This window comes from Molossus molossus, unplaced genomic scaffold (genome assembly GCF_014108415.1).
Source record: "Molossus molossus isolate mMolMol1 unplaced genomic scaffold, mMolMol1.p scaffold_m16_p_9, whole genome shotgun sequence".
Classification (NCBI taxonomy): Eukaryota; Metazoa; Chordata; class Mammalia; order Chiroptera; family Molossidae; genus Molossus; species Molossus molossus.
The window spans coordinates 43,287,923-43,309,555 of record NW_023425403.1 but is presented as its reverse complement, the minus strand read 5'-3'; the positions used below and the strand labels follow the sequence as shown (position 1 = coordinate 43,309,555).

Below are 21,633 nucleotides of genomic sequence, written 5' to 3'. Positions count from 1 at the left end.
ATAAACACTAGAACAAATAAGTTCTATTTCTTCTAGGCTATAGAAGATCAACCATCATTTTTTTTCCTAGACCTAGCAACTTGATATTCCAATGTGTTATCCCTCTATTTCTAAATTAATGTCATTCAAGTCTAACATTTTCTGTTTTTGCTAAACCTACCACCTGCGATAACACAGAAATGCTTTGAAACTGGAAGGTGTTGTCAGCGGCAGGTACCATATCATTACTACTTTTGTGATGCAGTTAGCAGTGTGTGGAACTGGGAATAATTGAGAATAGAGATGATAAAAGGTTTGAGATTTGAGTCCTAGATTCTTGAAATATTTAGAACCTGGGAAGATAAGGAGAACCCATTAAAGAGGAGGGGAAGAAGGGCTCATGAGATAAGAAGAACCCAATGGAAAACAGTCCTTCTAAAGCCAGGATTTGGGTGACTGAGTAAAGAGGCAGTGCAAGAGGACCTAGGGGTCAGAATGCTGCACTCGTACTCATCACACCAGTCTTTATAGACCCGTACCATAACTATTCCACAGAGGCGTGTGGAGAGCACCCCTGGGAAACAAATCACACGAACACACACTTAACAGACTTAGTTGTCATTTACAGGCTTCTCAGGTATAGTTAAATTATTTTTAAACCTGTTAAACATTTTATATAATATTGTATGAGCAATGATGAATATGACAAGAGGCAAAGATGAATTATTTCAGGAAATTCAAAGACTTAAAATCACCCTACTATTTTTGAAAGTCTGATATCTGAATCAACTTGTGATTCAATTCATTTTGCCTGAGATTATTACTGTGCACCATCTTATCAAGGTGAATCTGATCATGGTGTATATATAATTTGTTTTATTTATTTTTTTTAGAAACAAAGTTGTTGTGGTTTAAATTGCTGTAATATCACATCAGAATTGCAAGCAATGCTACTGCAAATTTTCAACAATACACATTGAATAGTTCTGTTCCAGCCTGTCTTTAGCAGCACTCTGGTGTGTTTGTCAACATTTTACACTACTGGGACTCGGGACTATTAGAACCGCAGTGAAATTGCTGTAGAAGTATTGATGGTAGTGACAGTGGTTTGCTAGGCATGTCTGAAAGAACTTTTTCCCCTGGTGCCCAGAACCTGCATCAGTTAGCTTCTTTGAAAAGATGGCAGGTGTCAGAGGTGAGCAGAAAAGGTTTAAAACCGCTTTAATCCTGCGAATCGGGTTACTAGTGAAATATACATACCTATATAAATGAGCCGAATTCAATAAATAAAAATATAAAATAAGTTCCCGTAACTTTGGGACTAAAATAATTTCACTGAAATAATAAGTGTTCAATTTCCTCAGAGTAAACACTACTAGTATAGATAGATGGCTGTGTTTTTTAAGAAACATAAGTTAATATTTAATAATAGTCTACAGATGGGATACAAATATAGTTTTAAAAAGCTAAAAATGTGTTAAATTATTTGATATCACTAGTGATGAAAATGCAATGATACCTAAAAGGTACATAAATATTTTGGTTGTGAAACATTGCATATTGATGTATATAGAGCCTTATGCTCCCTGATGTAAACATGGACAGAAATAGAAAATCAGCTCAAGTGACAATTAGTAAAATATTGAACAACTTTAACATTTGCACAAATTGAGCAAACTCATTAAATTTACATGACAGTATTCCTTATAATTATATATAGAAAGAAAGAAAGAAAGAAATTCATTTTTGAGGTGACAAATGTACTACGTTTGACTTGGTTGTATTTTACAAAGACTAGGCATTAATGCAAAGTAGAAATACTGGTGTATTTCAAGTTCTATACACAAATGACACTCTGGTAGAGTTTCTAGAGAACAATCTTTTAAAGTCAGTAAGACCATGTAAAACTATGTGTTAACTTGCTTTACTAATATATCAAACTAGCCAAACTCAGGAAAAATATTACAATGCTTTATGAAAACAGAAACATGACCTAGCCTTATTCTCCTCTGCCTGCCCCTCTCCATTTCATGCTCACCATCGTGGTTTTCTAACCACTTATTAAAAATTGAAAGGTAACAGCTATAAACTCTTAGAAACATAACAGGCAGGCCATTCACAGCAGATGTGGATTTTTTAAATGTTTGCCTGGAGTTGCTGCAAACCATGTGTATCTTAAATCTTCCCAATTCTGATGGATAGTTGCTTGTATCATTCTATCCATTTCAGTTGTAATTGAAAACGGGTTTGGAAATAAAAAGTTCTTTCTTGCCACCTGGACAAGTATGGTTCTGTGAGAAAACTATTAGTAGGTGAATATCCTTCATTGTCCCTATTTCTCTTGTGAAACAAACAAAAAATGGTTAGCTATTAATACATAACAATTTATTTGGATTATAAATAATTGCAGGAGTGAAAAATCCTTATAAAATGCAAATTCTACATATACACACTCACAATTTATATTAAAAAGAAATTTCAACCTAAGTTATTTTTGTAATTATTTTTATGCCTTAATATTTAAATGGCTATGAAATTATAGTAAATATCAATACTAAAGACAGTAAATATCAATACTAAAATAAAAATGAAAGACTATTCCATAGTATCCTAAAGGATAAGTATCATAATTCCAAAATACAGTGGAGGACATTCTAACTCTTAGTAAACATATTTTTTCCCCAATAAAACCATTTTGTTTTTATTTTTTCTTGTGTTAAACTATATTAAAACCAATAACAAGAACACATATCCTTATCTGTTCCTACAAGAGTAGAGCTATTTAATTTTCACTAGGAAATTGCATTAATACATTGAGAAATGTTGTGCCCCTTTGTTCTAAATCCCAGCCATTTACCTACTATGGTAAATGAATTACTGTATTTAACAGCAAAACATATTTCTTTATATTGTCTCTTTGATTCTGTACTTCTTTTGGTTTTCATTTCTTTAACCAACATTTGGATTGTAAATAAGATCCTAGGAGGAATGCGGCATTGATGCTTGAAGCATTAGTAGTGTTCTAAACTAACTGCAAGAGAATTGAAAAGTAAATAAATTATTCTCCCACCATGAAAGGATGTGTCCAACAGGTTTAAAATAGCCCGTTGTGATGCAGAGGGGGACTATCGGACCAGCCTCCACAGAGGGCACAGGTCCAGAAGATTATTTTATAAAGTAATTGTCTTTGGTATGACCTGAGGTAAATGAATAGTTGCAGGTTAGCTGCTCTGGGTACATTAACTTTTACACTTATTTCTCAGTTGGTCACTTTGGTTGTCCCTTCCACGTAAACAAATGTGTACAAACTAAATTCATTTGGTGATTTTTTTTTCTAAAGTTGGCAGTTCCATCTTATGTGATGTTGACCAGTCCAGCTATATCACAAATGTTTTTCAAACCCATACAATCAAAACAGAGCGAATGACAGGTTAGCATTTTTGGAAGACCAAATTCTTAGGAATTAAATCCAAGTAGTATTTTTACCATGATAACCATATATTTAACCAATGTCTTTGCAATTTGACTATAATAAAAATCTATTAAAATAAAATATTTTGATTTTATGGCATTATAATATTAAAATGCAGCATTTATTTATTTAGTAGGGTTTATCCTGCCTAGTTTCACATTATTTACCAATATATATTTAATATCTATCACACTAGTGACTAGTTTTTTTTATTCCCTAAGGATTATCCCAGTTTAAAACCTTTAATTCTCAGAACTGATTATTCACTAGTTTGTCATACAAAAGTGTTATCTCCATTTAAAGCCACAAGTTAAAAATAAATAAAACCCAAAGAATATATGTCTTAAATAACTAAAAATATGTTCATTTTTACCTCTAACTTTTCTTGCATGCTTCTAAATTCACTATCATTACTTCTTTACATTCATAATAATAATAATGCCTAATTATCTTTTAAAATCAATTCTTTTAAAATGGTATTAGACTCATACACTTACAGTCTGTGATTTTGAGTGTCCTCTTGACTTCTCCACTTCCCGATCCCCCACAGCCATCTTCGTCGTCACAGTCCCCGCTGACCTGTTCAGCCATGCCGCCACCACTGCCCACGTGGAGTTCCCACTTGTCGGGTTTGGGTGACCTACCCTGCAACAACTAAATATGAATGCAAAAAAACATGTATTAAGAGCAAATTCAAATCTTCTAAGAATGCTATTCAGGAAGATATATAGAAATTAGGATTCTTTTCTTAAGTGGATCCACTATTTTGATATAGACACTTTACCAAATCAAGTTTATAAGAAAAGTAAAAACTACTGAAATAATAATAAATAATGGGCAAGGTCTTACAGCCAAAGGAGCGACCATCTGAATATTAGTTCAGTGCTAAAGCTTTGGAAAGTAAATAAAACCAGGTCTTCTTGCTCATGGAGAGTTTGGCTAGAGAATTCTTTGTTTCTGAATAAACAATGTTTAAGCATGATAAATCAAACTCCAATACAACAGCAACTTCCTTTGCAGTATACTGGTTGATAATATTGTGCTGTTTTTCAAACCAACAATCCAAAATTTCTAAAAAAATAGATGACTAAAATGGTACTATTGTTCCAGAAAAGATTAAAAGAACCTAAAATTGTGGACATACACATTTCTAGCTTTAGTTAAACCTTCTTGGATCAAATACGTAGCCCAATGCATGTAGTACAAACTGAACCATGGAACAAAAGAATTAAGTCCTACTTCTATTTCTACAAATAAGTTAAGAAATTTAACCAACTTCTTGATTCCTAAGTATTTCATTTACTTTTATAGTGAAATAGATGGAACACCATTTCCCTAGAGCATGGGAGTGCTGGTAAAATTTTTGAATAAGATTGTAAAAGCTTGAACTCCTTTTCAAATAGGTGATGCTATAAATAATAGAATATTTCACTTAATGCAAAAGCTGGGTAAAATGATCCAATATATGACACCTACCCCTCTAAGGCAGCTTGGAGAACACATGACCAGGCATGAGCACTAGAGGGTACTGCTATATTATGAATGAAATATACCTCTGCTGAACATTTGATGGTCATTTAAACTTTCAGGGTGCTTCATGAAAGTATTATGGTTGTTACTTCTAAGAGATTTTCTATATAACGATATTGATCAGCAGACAATAATTAAACACACAACCCAAGGAGAGCAATTCATATTGAAAAACATAGAATGAAATATTCTCGGTATACCTAAGACAAATATGTTTAGCATTTAAAGAACATTTACACTAAGCAACTACACTTTGACAATTCATAAGCTTTCAAAATGAAAAAAAAAAAAAAAAAAAGCCACAAATTCTGAAACATTACAGTTTCTTAAAATGTATTTTTCCCTAACAAAAATGAAATGCTAAAACCACCTGATAATTTTTAAATTCTTATCAGAATGTATTTCTATGTATCAGCATTTCCCCAAATTATTAATAAGTATCAAATTCAAAGAGAAAACTTCCTTCATAGTCAAGTAGATTTAGATGACATTGTTACTATATTTAATGCACTGATTTCTTCCTGCAGGGGAGACACCAATATATAACATAGCACATACAAAGTCAAAATCCGAAAAGCTAAAAGAAGGATAATGGGATTATTTTATAGCATTTCCCATTTGTTACTTAGCATAATCATAAAGGGCTTGGTCTCTGAGGTCCAATATACTTAGATTTGAAAACTGACTCTGAGAGAGACCTTGGACTTTATGCAAGTTACTAAAGAACTAGCTCAGTTCCTTCATACCTGAAACAGGGACAATAATATACCCGGGCCATGTTTTTTATTGTGAAAAAAATACATACACAAAATACTTGGCACAGTGTTGGGACATTAAAAATAAATATATATTTATTATTATTATCTATTTTATTGTATAGTGTATTACAATATTATTTAAACACCCACAGCACATTAATTAAAAGAATTATTTGATAAAACATTCAATTACATGACTTAGGTTAAAATGTTTCTATGTATTACCTGACAAATAAGTACAACAAAAGCCAAACTTTCTCGTGCTGTGTATTCCCTTCTGCCCCTTGACATTCTTCCCCAACACGTTCCCATGTCAACTTTATTTTTCCTTTACTTTTCTAATTATTTTTACAATATTTTACTGGTCTCTTGGCAAAACAAAGATGGACTCTCAGGATCAATACCTACAATGTACAAGTCAAAAAGACCCGACTCAGTGAATTTGAACTAAATAATGTAAATATATCCGTAGTGGACAGAATTGTCAAACAGTTCCCCAAATTCCTCTGTCTAATCTCTGGACTGTGAATATCATGTCACTGTTACGTCCACTACATTACATGGCCAAAGGAAATTTGCAAATGTAATTAAGGTAATTAATCAGTTAACTTTGAGTTCATGTAAAAAGAGATTATATAGGTGGACCTAATGTAATCACATGAGTTCTTTAAAAGCAGAAAGTTGTACCTGGCTGTCAGCCCATGTCAGAGGATTTGAAGCTTGAGGGCTGGGGGCAAGGAAGGAGGATTGGATTTGAGAGATCATGCTGTCGGCCTTGGAGGTATAAACTCGGATGCTGTGAGAAGAGCCTGTTGAGATCTTGCCAAAAGTCCTGTGGCCAGGAACTGAACTCCTAGCAACCTCTAGGAACTGAGAGGGAACTACCTTACAGCCAGCAAGGAATCTAGCCCTCAGACCCACACTGAACTGTACTAACAATTTAGCTGAGCCTAGAGGAGGATGCTCCTCCTTATCCTGCAACTGATTTATGCTTGGCTGACAACTTGACTTCAGGCTTGTGAGACCCTACACAGAAAGTCCTAAGCAATGACCTATCTAGACTTCTAACATCTGCAACAAAAATAAATAAATAAATAAATAAATAAATAAATAAATAAATAAATGAAAAGGTTTTAAACTGCTAAATGTGTGGTAATTTCTTGTGCAGTGACAGAAAATGAATACACTCTCTAACCTCCAAATGGACCACTTACTTCTTGGGCGATGTTTTTGTCTGGTCTCTTAATTCTCTAACATATCCTCAGAACAAAATGTCAACAAATCCATAAAATAACACCTTACTGAGAAGATCATGCCCTTGGAAATAAGCTATTGGATTTCACCTATTTGCTACCTTTCAGGTTCTCTGACTTTTTACAATCCCTCTCACTGTTCTCCATGTCTCTGAGCAAGAGATATAATTGTTGTTTTCTATGATCAACTTATACAGATATATCAATGACCCATGGATCCCTGATCCATGCTCTCTGGCACCCACTAATCCCATTTTTCTCTGGTAGGATCAATGTCTCTGTCTCTTCTGTATGAAGGTTCTGCTTTATAATACTCATTTTCTTACTTCTCAATCATCACAAATCCACAAATGTTTTTTTTTTCACTCTCACAATTATAACAAAATTTAATTTATGAAAATTCCCAATAAATTTTTAATAAAAAAACAATAGGATTTTCACAGTAAGATCCTTATTCAAAATCTCATGTCTTTTGAACTAAAATATTTTGATTTCTTCTGAGTTTGCTCATCTTTCTCCGCACATCAAAAAAGAAAGATGCTTCAATTAAGTCCTCTGTTCTTTTTAGTATCTTCCTAGGAACCCATCCTCACAGACTGTGCTCTCATTTGTATACAAATTACACTCAGATCTTTGTTTGCAGCCCTTGTTACTAGGTAGTTAATCTCTAAGCAGCGATTGGATATAAAATGTACTCTACCACTTTGTATATTAAAACAGAACCATTCATCTTCACTATTAATGTATCACCACAACTTATCTTCCCAGCTCCCTCTCTACAGCGGACATCAGTCTCTCCCACCTTCAACCACCAGATTCTTTCCCCTAATCAGTCCTTTCGCCATGTCATTTCTCTGCCTTCACACTCTTTGTGACTCTTTACTGTCAAAGTCACTGGTGCCAGTATGTGTCTGGAGGACAACTATCAGTGTAGATGATGGAGTGGTAAAAATCTTTGAGAAATCCACACTATGGCCCCTTCTTGATATCCACGAATTGAAGACTCATGAGGAATTTGACAGGAAGCAATTTGTTCAGTTAAGTTTAAACTCTCATTTTTCAAATTTACATAAGCAAAATAGCCCCTCCCCTCACTCAACTCCCATTGACATACTTTTGAAATGAGGCCTAAAAAAAGGGTCAAATTTAGCTTGCAGTCAAGATTCCATATGAACTTATATGCATGTATGTGTAACCAATGGACATAGACAACAATGCTTGGTGGGGGGGGCAGGATAAGGAGGAGGATGTCTGAGAGGGGAAAAAGGAGAAACATCTGTAACAAAAATAAACTAATACAAAAATAAATAAATACATAATTAAAAAATAAAATGTCTAAACACAGCACCCAACACCCAAATTCAGCTACATAGCATTGTTTTTCTCACAAATTTTGTGAATTCATAGCCTATAATTTTGTTTATGCTTGTTTTATATTCTCCTCACTTCCAATTCTTATTTTTCCTCCACACAGAATACCCCCTTTGCTCTTCCACAACTCATCACATTATACTTAATGTCAAGTTAAATCCAAATAACTTGTTTTCCCAGTCCATACATATTTCTCTGCTCATTTAAATCTGTATACACCATTCACTGACCATCAACTTTTTTGAGCATTTGCTATGACTTTCTGATTAATGGCAAGTTTCTCAAAGACAAGATCGTGATTTATTCATTTTATACTCCCCCTCATGACCATAGGGATTTCCACATTTTTGATACTAAATAAATATGTTTATTAAATTTATTTTAATTTTGACTAGAAGATTGATTCATTATTCATTCAATGATATTTATTGAGCACATACTATGAAATGTGTATGTATTCTGAAAGATATACATTCTTGTAAATGAGGAGACATGGTTTTAGCTCTTAACAAGTGCTCAGTATATCCTTACTTTACTCCAAATTTGGCATTTATGCAATAATATAAAATTAAAATAAAGAAATAACCTGAAGTTAGATAAAAAGAAGAAATAGACTAAAGGTTTAGTTTTGTGTTCTTGCTAAATTATTTTTCTGTTTAATTCTTAATAAGAAATAAATTTAAAAAACCTATTCCTGACCACCCGGAAACATCTAAGAAGCTGATTAAACAAACATTTGACATTAAAATATCATGGCAAGAAATATTTCGCCAATATATCTGTTTGCCATACTAATTCCTATATACGAGAAAGAAAAGGGACATTCTGATTATCTTTTTAAATTAGTATGTAGAAATATTTTCAAATATTGAATTGTGCAAAAATATTATTTTTTTTTAGTATGGTGGGAAATTTAGCGTCAGAATTTGGGTCATTGGGTAATGAAATTTTCCCCGTTCTTACTTGGAGGATTGGTCATTTCCAGTCCTCTCCTCCCCAGAGTCTCATGGAGAAAGCAAATAAATACCGGCCCCTCCCCCGCCTGTCCCCAGCCAACTCTGTTGGCTTCACCCAAATGGCAAGTGTTATTTCACATTCTACTCTGAAACCACTTTCATCAAAGAGGAGCTCTCCCCCACATGTCTTTAATAAAACAAAAGAGTTTCCACATGTGCACATGTAAAGGAACATGCACACACAAAATGACTATAGGATGATAATGGAGCCGATTTTTATCTATGTTACATGAAGATCAGTAATATTACAATAGACATACTCGTGACACAGCCTGTAGCAAATATCTCTTCATTTCCCTCACCTACATAAATAGCTGTTGCATCTATTCATGAACTATAGCACATATAAGAATTTTTCAAAACTTAAAACCCTAAATGAATTTAACATTACTTACTTTTCTGGGCTTAGCATTTTTTTACTTCTGTAAAATGGGAGAAAGATATCTATTTAGATGGGTTTGTGAGCTATTATTTTGGTTCAATTATGTAAACTGCTAGCATCCTGTAACTGTTCATTATTACCATTATAGCCAGTAGGAAATGATATGTAGAGTCTGTCTTTGAAGGAGGCAGCATATGGCAGTAAAAGCACCCCCCTTCATCCTCATCCTTCCCCAGCTCTGTCCAATTCTGCCCACAGGTAAAGATAAAGGCATTTTGAACACTCGAACCCTTTCATGAAGGGTAGTAATTCGATCAATACTTATACATTTATAGAACAATTACAATAAAGGGCATGATTTGAGTCCCAGCCACACATTGTGTGCCTTTAAGCAAATCACTTATCTCCATTAAAAGTCATTTTATCCTATTGAATAATAATGCAAAGGAAAGTACTTTATGTACCATAAAGCACTATGCTCATTTACAGTGTCTGTGAAAGACATTGCATCCATAAAATTGAGAAACCAACAAAGTGGGAAGAGACCGAAAAAAAAATTTTTTTGAGGGCGTTCCTCAACGCCATGCTGTTTGTGCCTTTAGCCGATTAGCTGAAAATAGTCATTTTTGATGACTGATGCTTCCTGCTTATGTTTAATTGGTTCAGGAAGCTCATTAGGGATGCAATCTTGGAGAATGAGTTTGGTGGGTTGAATATCTGATGACTCTCAGGCAAATGTATTTCTTTCAGCTGGTGAATTAATCTCTCCGTAGACTCATTTTGCTTTTTATTAACTGGCATTATCCCACAGTTGCAATAGCCTTTCAAACCAATAAAATCTGGCAATTGGTGGCTCACATAGACAACATATTTGCTGTGAAAGAGACATATTCATCAAATTCAAAATTCTTCCAACGTGAGAGCAATTGAATGTGCTTCAAAATCCCATATCTAATGATACATCTCTAAAACATTTCCTCCATCATCTTACAATCATTTACACAGATGTACGAGAAGGAAAGGTGTTTAGAAACTCTGATCATCACTGATGCACCGCTAGTCATTTATTCAGAAGTAGACATAGCAAAATCTGCTTTTTGATGACTTTATACTATTGATGAGAATATGTAAGTGAAAATAAAAATGTTGACAGAAAAGTTTCAAACAAGATAGCTAAAGATACAGGGAAAAAAACCACTGTAATTTATTTCATCATAAAGAAAACATCTCTAAAGAATACATTTTAAGAGTAGACTTAAAAAGAATCTATAAGTAGGGTGGGGCAAAAGTAAGTTTACAGTTGTGAGTACACAAAACACAGAGATTATTCTTGTATTAGTATTTATTCATTATTGTATTATTTTCCATAGGAACAGCTGTAAGCCTACTTTTGCCCCACCCTGTATATACATGCAGCTATACACATATGTATGGATTTAATTTTGTTATAAAGCATTTAGTATCTGCATTTTCATAAATTTAACTGATACCTGTGAAGAAATATATGGGAAATAGGAAAACAACAGAAGCTCATAACATTTTAAAAGGAGAACTGTGATTAAAAATTTCTCATGATGTATTTTTAAACTATCTCTGTAATATATTTCAAATGAGACCTTTAAAAAATATAGACTCATAGATACAGAGAACAGACTGACAGCTGCGAGAAGGAAGGGTTGGGGGGCTGGGTGAAAAAGGTGAAGAGATTCAGCAAAAACCAAACAGCTCATAGACAACAGCATGGTGATGACCAGTGGGTTAAGGGGATGGCAGGAGGTAGAAGAGGGTAAAAGGGGGATAAATGGTGATGGAAGGAGACTTGACTTGGGATAGTGAACACACAATACAATATACAGATGATGGATTGTAGAACTGTACGCCTGAAACCTATATAATTTTAATACCCAATATCACCCCCAATAAAATCAATTTTTAAAAACGACACACATGCTCTCATTATTGTTTTGCAGTGTAACTTCCTTTTCCCAAACCTCCAACTCTCCTCCCATCTCCACCCCAACACACTCCATGCTATTTTCACCTTTCTCACTATTACAGTGATCTTTTACAAATGTTTCTTATGTCAAACTTTCCCAAGTTCTCCCTTTCCAATTTGGAAAATAGTTTATCTACAAAATCTAACTATCACAAATCTCCAGCTTATATTTTCAAAAGCAGCTAAACCTTTATAGACCATACTACCTAAAATGCCACATACCTTCTACAATACGTCACGTTATGTTAAGTAAACCAGACACAGGAGTCATCTCTATAGGATTTTTTGGTGTTTGCTCTAAGTTTAAGCTTTCTGATCTTGGCCTCTGTTGCGCCAATAATTTGAAATGTCACTGTTCTGCTGGCATTTGGTTTATGCAACGCAGTCGGGCAATTTATAAAAGTCTTGTGATTTTGTAAATAGCATACTGCACTTAGAAAAGGTTTACTACATTCACACTCTGGCCTATGATAAGCAAAGAAGTCGTTTGTTCTTGTTTCCATAATAAAATTCTGTGTCTCCCTTCCACCATGCCTGATCCTTACGTCAACACACGGACAGTCCCATCTTCTGAGTTGTCCTACCAAAAGCGACCAGGTAAGTTTATAATTAATATGTGTCCTAGACCAAAATCCAAACTAGACCCCACAGGAGAGTTAAAAGTAAAAGACAACAAGGTAGTACAGGAATAAAACGGAAAGAGGAAAATAAACACAACCTCAAATAGAATTCAGAAAAATTGTCGGACCAAACGAGGAAGTGTGCACACTGAATATTATCAGTTCGCAAATGGCTCTTCTAGAATGTCTATGTGAAAACCTCCAAGGACCTGAAAAGAACTGGTGACTAAAGAAAACTCCTTTTTTATGTGAGTCTTCTATAAAAACATCCATGCTAAGTTAGCTGGAAAGGCACAGAAGATCTGTGACCAAAGTAGGAGAAGAAACAAGAGCATTTTGTGAGTAAGCAATGTATAATGACCCCGCAGAAGCAGAATAAAGAAGAGAAGGGAAGTGGAGGTTATAAGTAAATTAAGAACATGTAACATGTTTAATGGAATAAGTAGATGTAGAGTGTAAATTTCTGAAAGCCAAACATTTTATTAGCCAGGACATGATGTATAATAATTATACCCCTCCCCAAAAAACATAAGAAGTATTTGTTATGTCACTCTCTTACTTCCAAACTAGATTATTAATAGTTTCCTAAATTATTGCCACATATTTACCGACACACACACATACACACACCCCTCACATATATGCATTGGTGCCTACAAATATGATAGGACAGAAAACATCCAGGTTTCCTGTTGATCCAGGTTAGTCTACAATTGAAATTAAAGACCGTTCTAAATCAGAATAATCAGAATTTAAATAATTTATATATTTTGCATTTCTTAGGTACAGAGTAAAATTATATTATTGTTGGTGTGGTTTGTCATTAAGGAATACTTTTTTCCAATAGGTCCAAAAGCCCACATCTCCTTAGTTAGGACTTCATATGCATGAAGAGTATTTAAATATGCACCAAGGTAATGCAGCCTAACACGCAGGTGTGTCCCACACGTGTAGTTGCTTGTGTCCTGCATTTTCTCAGGAAACTGCGTCTGCCTGGATGGGTGTCAAAACAAGTAAAGGTCCTAGTAGTAACTCACTGCTGAGAACATGCTGAGCCATTTGCCTCATTCTGGAAAGTCATCTTGCTGACATTTCAGGGAGAAAGAACCAAACTTCCAAAATCAGGGCTGTAACAAAACTGCACATCTACTGTTCCTGAGAAAAACAAGTGAAAGTATTCCAAAACAGAGATGAGCTGATGGAAGTTGAATTCTAGACTGTTTAACATCATCTGGAAACCCAGGCTTCTGTTAAACATAGAGTATAGACCTAAGGCAGGGCCTATGTTATAAAGACTGTTAACTTTACATGCATATTCTAGGTAATGATATAGACAGTATTAATTTTACTTGTTACAAAGTGAGTGGTTTTCTTCCTCAATTAAATTTTGCCTCACCTGGTGGCTCAGTCATAAAAAACAGAATGGGCAGCACTTGTCTGACTTGTGTGGCTCAGTGGTTGAGTGTCGACCCATGAGCCAAGAGGTCGCTGTTTCGATTCCCAGTCAGGGCACATGGCCAGGTTGTGGGCCCCATCCCCAGAGGAGGGCATGCAGGAGGCGGCCATTCCATGCTATCTCTCATTGATGTTTCTATCTCTCTCCCTCTTTCTCTAAAATCAATAAAAGTAAAAAATGTTTTAAAAGAATGGGCAGCTAGTATCTCAGTTATCCACACTGATGGAAAGATGAAGTAATTTCTGCAAGAAATATGGAAATTAGCATTGTCCATTATTAAGCTAGATTTTCTTTCTTGCCATTTTAAAAAATTATCTCAATGCATCTAACAGGAATACAAGATTTATGTCATTCATCTATTATGCGTCATAACCATTGTCCTGTAACCATTTATCTGCATAAGACTGATGTCATGGAAAGACAAAAAAGAAAAAAATAATAAGAAAAGAAAAGGGAGAAGGAGGGAGGTAGACACTAATCGTGATACATTGCCAATGCAAGTCTTCCCTGATTATAAAAGACTTTATTTGTTAATTCATCAAAATTTCCATTGCCTTCTTGAAAGAAATATGAAGGATGGCAAATTCATTTAAAACCTGGTTTTGGCAACTAATCTAGATTTCCTTCATTGGCCAGCTGTGCAGAATTTATTCTCAAATGCTCTATTAAAACAGTCTACAGAAGATCACTTAAAGTTTCCTGGTTTATTAAAGGTTCACTTCCAAAAGGAGCTCATTCTGATCCCATTTAGTATGACACCCCTGTGTACGCCAGATGGCTGGGAGAGTTATATCTTCACAAATGTCATTCTGGTTTTCACCTTTGCACTGAAATTCCCTTAACCTAGCTTTCTTCACATAAACTATAAAAATATGGACAAAGATATACCAAATGAGGGTTAAGGGAATGTGATTTAACTAAATATTCTAGAAATAATTTGAGAAAATTGCAACCATCATCACCATATTCAGATTTTTTTCATCACCCCAGATATTCTGCAACCATTAAACAGTAACTCCCCGTTTCTCCCTCCTGCCAGCCCCTAGGAACCTCTATTGTACTTTCTTTCTCTATGAATGTGCCTATTCTAAGAGCCTCATATAAGTGAAATCATACATTAATCCTTTTTAAAATTGGTCTTAGAGAGAGGAAGGGAGGGAGGGGGAGAGAGAGAGAGACACTGATGTGAGACAGAAACATAGATTGGTTGCCTCCTGCATGCACTCCAACTGGGGATCAAGCCCTCAACCTTAGGTGTAGGGGACACACTCAAACCAACTGAGCCACACTGGCCAGGGCCACACATTTATCCTTTTGGGTGTGGCTTATTTAATTTATAATAAAATATTCTTTTTCTATTTATTGGAGTGGTATTGGTTAATAAAATTTATAGATTTCAGGTGTCAATTCTATAATACATCATCTGTATATCATATTGTGTGTTCATCACCCCAAGGTAAGTCTCCTTCCATCACCATTATCCCCCTGTACCCTCTTCTACCCCTCCTCACCCTCCTTCCCCTCTTTTAATCATCATGCAGTTGCCTGTGTCTATGAGCCTTTTTGGTGTTATGTGATCACTGTAAACATAATACAGAATATAAGCATTATTTTAGAAGCTTCTTTTTTGCCTTAGTCATTTTTTGTCCCACTATAACACTATTCTGCCTTCCTCCATCATAGATCCATTTCTCCCAAGGAACGTTATACACACGTAAGCATGTCTGGGACACTATGGATATAGCAGAAGTTCATTCTTTTTCATTGCTATGTTTTATTCTATTGTATCAGTGAACCATAATTTAATTTTCCATTCTTCTGTTGGTGGACAATCGTACCATTGTGTGTGCCTGGATTTTTTTTTTTTAAGTGTTTCTGTGAAAATCTCTTAAATGTGCAGTAGGTTTTTAAAGAAGGTAAATATCAGAAGAGAAGAAGATTGATCTCAGGAACATCCTTTCTCTTGGGGTAGCAAAGAAGCCATCAGATGGAGCAGGGGCAAACGAAGACCTTAGGACCTCAGAATCAGGTTTTGTTCCATTAGAGATTGAAAATTTTATTGGAGACTCAAATAAGTCCAGTAACTCTTTGGCTTTATGAATTATGCCAGAGATAACACTCTTCAGTGCTCTTGGGGGTATTTGTGTTTTTCCCACTTTAAAACTACAAAATAGGTTTTTATTATTATGTAAATAATTCATTCTCATTATAATATTTTAAGCAATTCAGAAAACCTTCTCAGGTTTAATAAAAAATTTATATATTTCAATTTTGAATGCCCATCACAGGGCTTTTATCAGTGTTTACCTGGCATTTTGCCTATGTCCCTGTACCAGGTGAATGCCCTCAAATAGTTGGAACCTACTTTGATGTCTTTGTCATTTCAGACCTGTGTCTGGTATTTAGATGGTTAGTTTCACTATGTGGACTCAAGAATATTAATCTTTAACCTACTGAACCCTGGGCAACATTATGCATGTGTCTGATTCATGAATCCTGTTTAGTAAAACCCTATGTAGGTCTATTAGTATATAATTTATATACCAAAAAGAGCCAGGCAATTTAATTCAACTATTGATTTTTATCTCATATAACTTAATTTTATACTATAATAGCTACTATTTTTATGCAAAAATTAGGAATTAGTATCTTTTGATATGCATATATGCCAGAGGCACCATGAGAACTGCTTGTTTTGGGTGCAGACTGGCTCCCTTTTAATGCTGCTCCCATCGCCTCAGTCTTTCCTCCTCTTCCATGAATTCAGTGTCTACCATCGTTCAGCTGTTCACTCAGGGTTTCCTAGAAGCCGCCATTTCTCTCTGTTTTGATCCTAATGCTTTCTCAAGTAATGTTGCTGTCTCTTCTGTACAGTTGATTCTAAGTATTAGGAGAAAGAATAAGACCAGTTGATTAAACAGTTTTTCTTAAGGGTTGGGTTGAAAAAAAAACGATCCCTCCAAAATCGCACTTAAATATAAAGGGAGCAGACTGCCGATTCAAAACCATCTAGGCACCATCACGGACTCTTCTATACTAAACCACTAGGACACTAACAATAAAAGTACAAAGGAGAAGTCTGTGTGTAGTATGTGTGTGCATGTGTGATGATGGCTGTTTGAATGCAGTCATCTTAAGGGTTGATAGGGAAGGATTCATTTCCAAGCCCACTCACATGGTGTTGGCAGGATTTGATTCCTTGCAAGTTGTTGGACTGAGAACTCCCTTTGTTCCTTGCAAGGTGGACCTCCCCATCAAGCACCACACGACATGGCAGCTCTCTTATCACAGCAAGTAGGCAAGAGGGCAAGAGAGAGAGCAACAGCAAGGGAGGGAGAGGGCCAGCAAGATGCAAATCATAGTTTTTATAACCTACTTACACAAGTAACATTCAATTATTTTTGCTGTATTCTGTTCATTAAAAACTAGGCATTAGGTCCAGCCTACACCAAGGAGAGGAGATCACACAGAGCATAAATACTAAAAGGTAGGATCCCTGGAGAGCTATTTCAGAAACTGCTTATGACTCCATCCCAAATAATTACCCACTTTCTTCTTCCGCTATGTTATTTTTCTTCGTAAAATACTTAAATGAAGCTCTATCACTTAGAGTAATGGTCTCTGCAGTTTTGTATCCCTCCCTTAAACCCTGATCTGCATTGCCACCAGACTCACACTTGGCTCATGCACAGAGTGAGACCCTCTATGTGTCTGCCTAAGTCAGTCTCTTCCGAATCTATATATTATTTGACATGCAGGTGACTGTTTTACCCATGCTAGAGAACCATTTGATTTCCCACTTTTCCCATTCTCTACTCTCAAGAGTGTTGATTGCTTTCTACACCTAATCTCTACTTCTCTTTGTCAGCTAGGCTTCTATAATAACAATACGCCTGCCTACACTTTCTTTTTTCTTATTTTTCAATGTCATTTTCTTCATTCCTGTGCAATTTCAAGTGAAGGGAACTTTTTCTAAACATTTTCTAGCAATACACGCTCCTGAACAATGTGACTAGACTGCTCCAATCAGTTGTAATATCCAGGTCTTTTCAGTTATCTTTTCCTTTTCTTAGTTGAGCTCAAGAATGATTCTACAGCAAAGAGAACTTTCTTTTCCATTATGTACAAAGTGAGATGGAAGGGCTGATAATGTTGAAAGACTGGTCTAAGAATTGCTAAAATTTTATTGCATGAATGGTTTCTATCCTTTGAATGCTTATTTATATTATTTATATTTCTCTTTGAGATATCAATTTTGATAAATGGATTATTTTCATTAAGTCACTATGTTCTAGAAACTAGATAATCAAAGTTGATTAACAATAAAAACCTTAATCTTGAGGATTTTCCAGTATCATTATTGTAACTACAAGGCAGCACACTGTCATTCATTTTTAAAAATAATAATTTGAGAAATGGTCAGTGAAGAAATATGGCTTTCTGGGAAAAAAGTACACACAAACAAGTTTTAACTAAAACAAAATTAAGAAAATGATATTTGGTAATTTCTGTTTTGAATTTATTTTTAAGGATCTTTTTCTTAAATATATGTTTGAGAAAGCAAATGTATACATTTAAATCATTATTATTCATAAGAAGGTAAAGGGTTTCATAAATTTTGTCAGTAAACTTTCCTGACCTTTATATATTCAGTTTTTATCCTTTGTTTACAATCTGACTGAGCAGTAAAGTTGTAACCATTACCCAATCAAAATAAACATGAAAAGGTCAGTGCATTGTGTATTATAGTTGCTTTTCAAAAATTTTGTAAGGCATTCAAATTGTCACATTTTTGCAATCCAAACTTGTAAAATAAATACATGATGACATAAATAAGACCCAGGCTCCTGGTGAAACTTGTAATACACATGAGAAAAAAACAGGTCCAAATTCCTGTTTTTTTTAAAAAAAAATTTCACATTTTAAATGTAGTCTTCAAAATTCTAGTAAACTAGGTATGGAAATATCATAAAATAAACAGTGTCACAGTTGTTGTAGAAATTAACAATATTGCAAATATTTTCCAGGCTGCAAATTTCAAATTGAGAACTTCCTTGGAGCCCTGGCTGGTGTGGCTGTTCGCTGGGCATCATCCTGGGCACTGAGAGTTTGCCCGTTTCATTCTCTGGTCAGGGTTGTGGGCTTGATCCCCAGTAGGGGGCATGCAGGAGGCAGACAATGCTCTTGCATTGTCTCTCTTTCTCTCTAAAAATCAATTTTAAATATCTTAATTAAAAAAAACAACAACTTACTTAGATTTACAAATTAGCACATGCAAATATTTTGGAACTATTTGTGGGTTTTAGTAATTTCTATTATGGCAACTATACATTTTATCAGTTATTGGAAAATAAATGATGATTATAAGATAGGGAATGTTGTCTCCTAAATTATCTCAGTGTGTGATCCAAAGAAGACAGTATCAAAGGTAAATGTTTATTTTTCACATGATTAACTTGATGGGGGCATATAAGGTTTCTATGTAGTTTGTATTTTCAGTGTGTTAAGGCAGAACAAGGGTCTACATTATGTGTTTTGAAACATTTAAAAATTTTCTTGTTGCCAATATATTTTAACCATATATAAAGAATACAATTAAATAGCTAAAAATGGGGGAGAAATATTGATTAGGAGAAGACTAGAAGCAAAGTCTGCCAGTAACATTAAAGCCATCAAACCATAACAGAAGCATTAGATGCTATTTCTGACCTGATTGGAAACTGAGGTCCTAGAGAGAAGGCTTGCCTACATAGCCTCATTTACAGAAACGTTTTTGAGAAGTTGGAAAAACTATGAGAAAAAGCAGAGATGATGGTTTGGGAATTCAGCCATGTAGAGAAAGTATGTTCTAAGGTGTTAGGATAAGCACCTAATTAAGCACCCGCAGGCAGAGGCAAGAGGAGGCAGATTTGGAGCTAGGTTTTCACACCTCTGTGGTATTGAGAAGAAAATGAAGGCAGTTTCTTCTGGCCCTAAGAGGCCCAGAAGCCTGTGGCTGCTAAAAGCAAAATCACCAGCCCTTGATCAAGTAAGCATTGTTTTTAAAACCCCAAAAACTTCACTCTGAGCCCCAAGCAGAATTATCTGGAAGACAAAGGGCACCTCAAAATGCCTAAACTCCTGTTTCTACAAGTACAATTTCCTTTTAAAATAACTACACCAGAGTAAGTGATTAATGCTTAGTCTGTATTAGTGAAATGATTTTAATAGTTACATTTCTGTAGATCATGTGACATTTGGAATATTGCAGCTGTCACTGAACTAATGTAACAAAGTCTTCAGCTGCCTGATTTGTTGCAAGTTGTCTGTAACAAAGACTGAAATAGAGTTTATTTCTTTGGCCTTGATTAGCTTGCTAAAGAAGGAGACTGGATGAAAATATCTTTACCTTAATTTCTTTTTTATTTTTTTTTTATTTTAAATTTATTTATTTTTTTTTTGTTACAGATGTTTCTCCTTTTTTTCCCATTGGCACCCCCCTCCCCACCCCACCCCTGCCCCGTCCCCGGCTTTGTTGTCCATGTCTATTGATTATGTATACATGCATATAAGTTCTGTGGTTTATCTCTTCCCACCCCCCCACACCCCCTCTTCTGAGGGATGTCAGTCTGTGCCCTACTTCCATGATTCTGGGTCTACCACATTCCTCAGACTGTTATGTTCATTATATTCCTTATATAAGTGAGATCATGTGGTATTTGTCTTTTTCTGCTTGGCTTATTTCACTTAGGATAATACTTTCCAGGTCCCTCCATGTCATCTCAAAGGATAAGAGATCTTTCTTTCATACAGCTGTGTAGTACTCCATTGTGTATATGTACCACTGCTTTTTTATCCATTCGTCTACTGATGGACACCTGGGCTGTTTCCAGATCTCAGCTATTGTAAATAGTGCTGCTATGAACATGGGGGTACATATATTCTTTCTGATTGGTGTTTCAGGCTTCTTAGGGTATATTCCTAGAAGCGGGATCACTGGGTCAAATGGAAATTCAATTTTTAATTTTTTGGGGTAACATCATATTGTTTTCTATAGTGGCTGCACCAGTTTGCATTTCCACCAGCAGTGTACTAGAGTCCCCTTTTCTCCACACCCTCGCCAACACTTGTTTGATGATTTGTTGATGGAGGCTATTCTGACAGGTGTGAGGTGATACCTCATTGTTGTTTTAATTTGCATCTCTCTGATGATTAGTGATGTTGAGCATTTCTTCATATCTCTTGGCCATTTGTATGTCTTGTTTGGAGAGGTGTTTATTCAGCTCCTAGCCCATTTTTTAATTGGGTTCTTTGTCTTCCTTTCATTGAGTTGTATGAGCACTCTATATATATTGGAAATTAATCCCTTATCTGATATATCATTGGCAATGATGTTCTCCCGTACAGTGAGTTGCCTTTCCATTTTGATTATTGTTTCTTTTGCTGTGCAGAAGCTTTTGAGTTTGATGTAGTCCCATGTGTTCATTTTTTCCTTTGTTTCTGTTGCCTTAGATGATATATCAGTGAAAATTCTGCTCCGTATGATGACCGAAATCTTGTTGCCTACATTTTCTTCTAGAATTTTTATGGATTCATGGGTCACATTTAAGTCTTTTATCCATTTTGAGTTTATTTTTGTGTATGCTGTAAGTTGATGGTCTAGTTTCATTTTTTTGCATGTAGCTGTCCAATTTTCCCAACACCATTTATTAAAGAGGCTGTCCTTACTCCACTGTATGCTCTTGCCACCTTTGTCAAATATTAATTGAGCATATTGCCTTGGGTCCATTTCTGGGTTTTCAGTTCTGTTTCACTGCTCTA

At 35.2% G+C, this 21,633-nt stretch overlaps 1 protein-coding gene across 1 annotated transcript in view; it reads right to left on the bottom strand.

Annotated features, from left to right (window-relative positions):
• The window catches only part of GPC5 (glypican 5), a 1,298,292-nt gene that overhangs the window by 644,603 nt on the left and 632,056 nt on the right, over positions 1-21,633 (bottom strand). Inside the window, exon 7 of the mRNA XM_036250056.1 lies at positions 3,949-4,105. Coding sequence (XP_036105949.1) covers positions 3,949-4,105 — 157 coding nt within the window. The remainder of the gene's footprint in view (positions 1-3,948; positions 4,106-21,633) is intronic.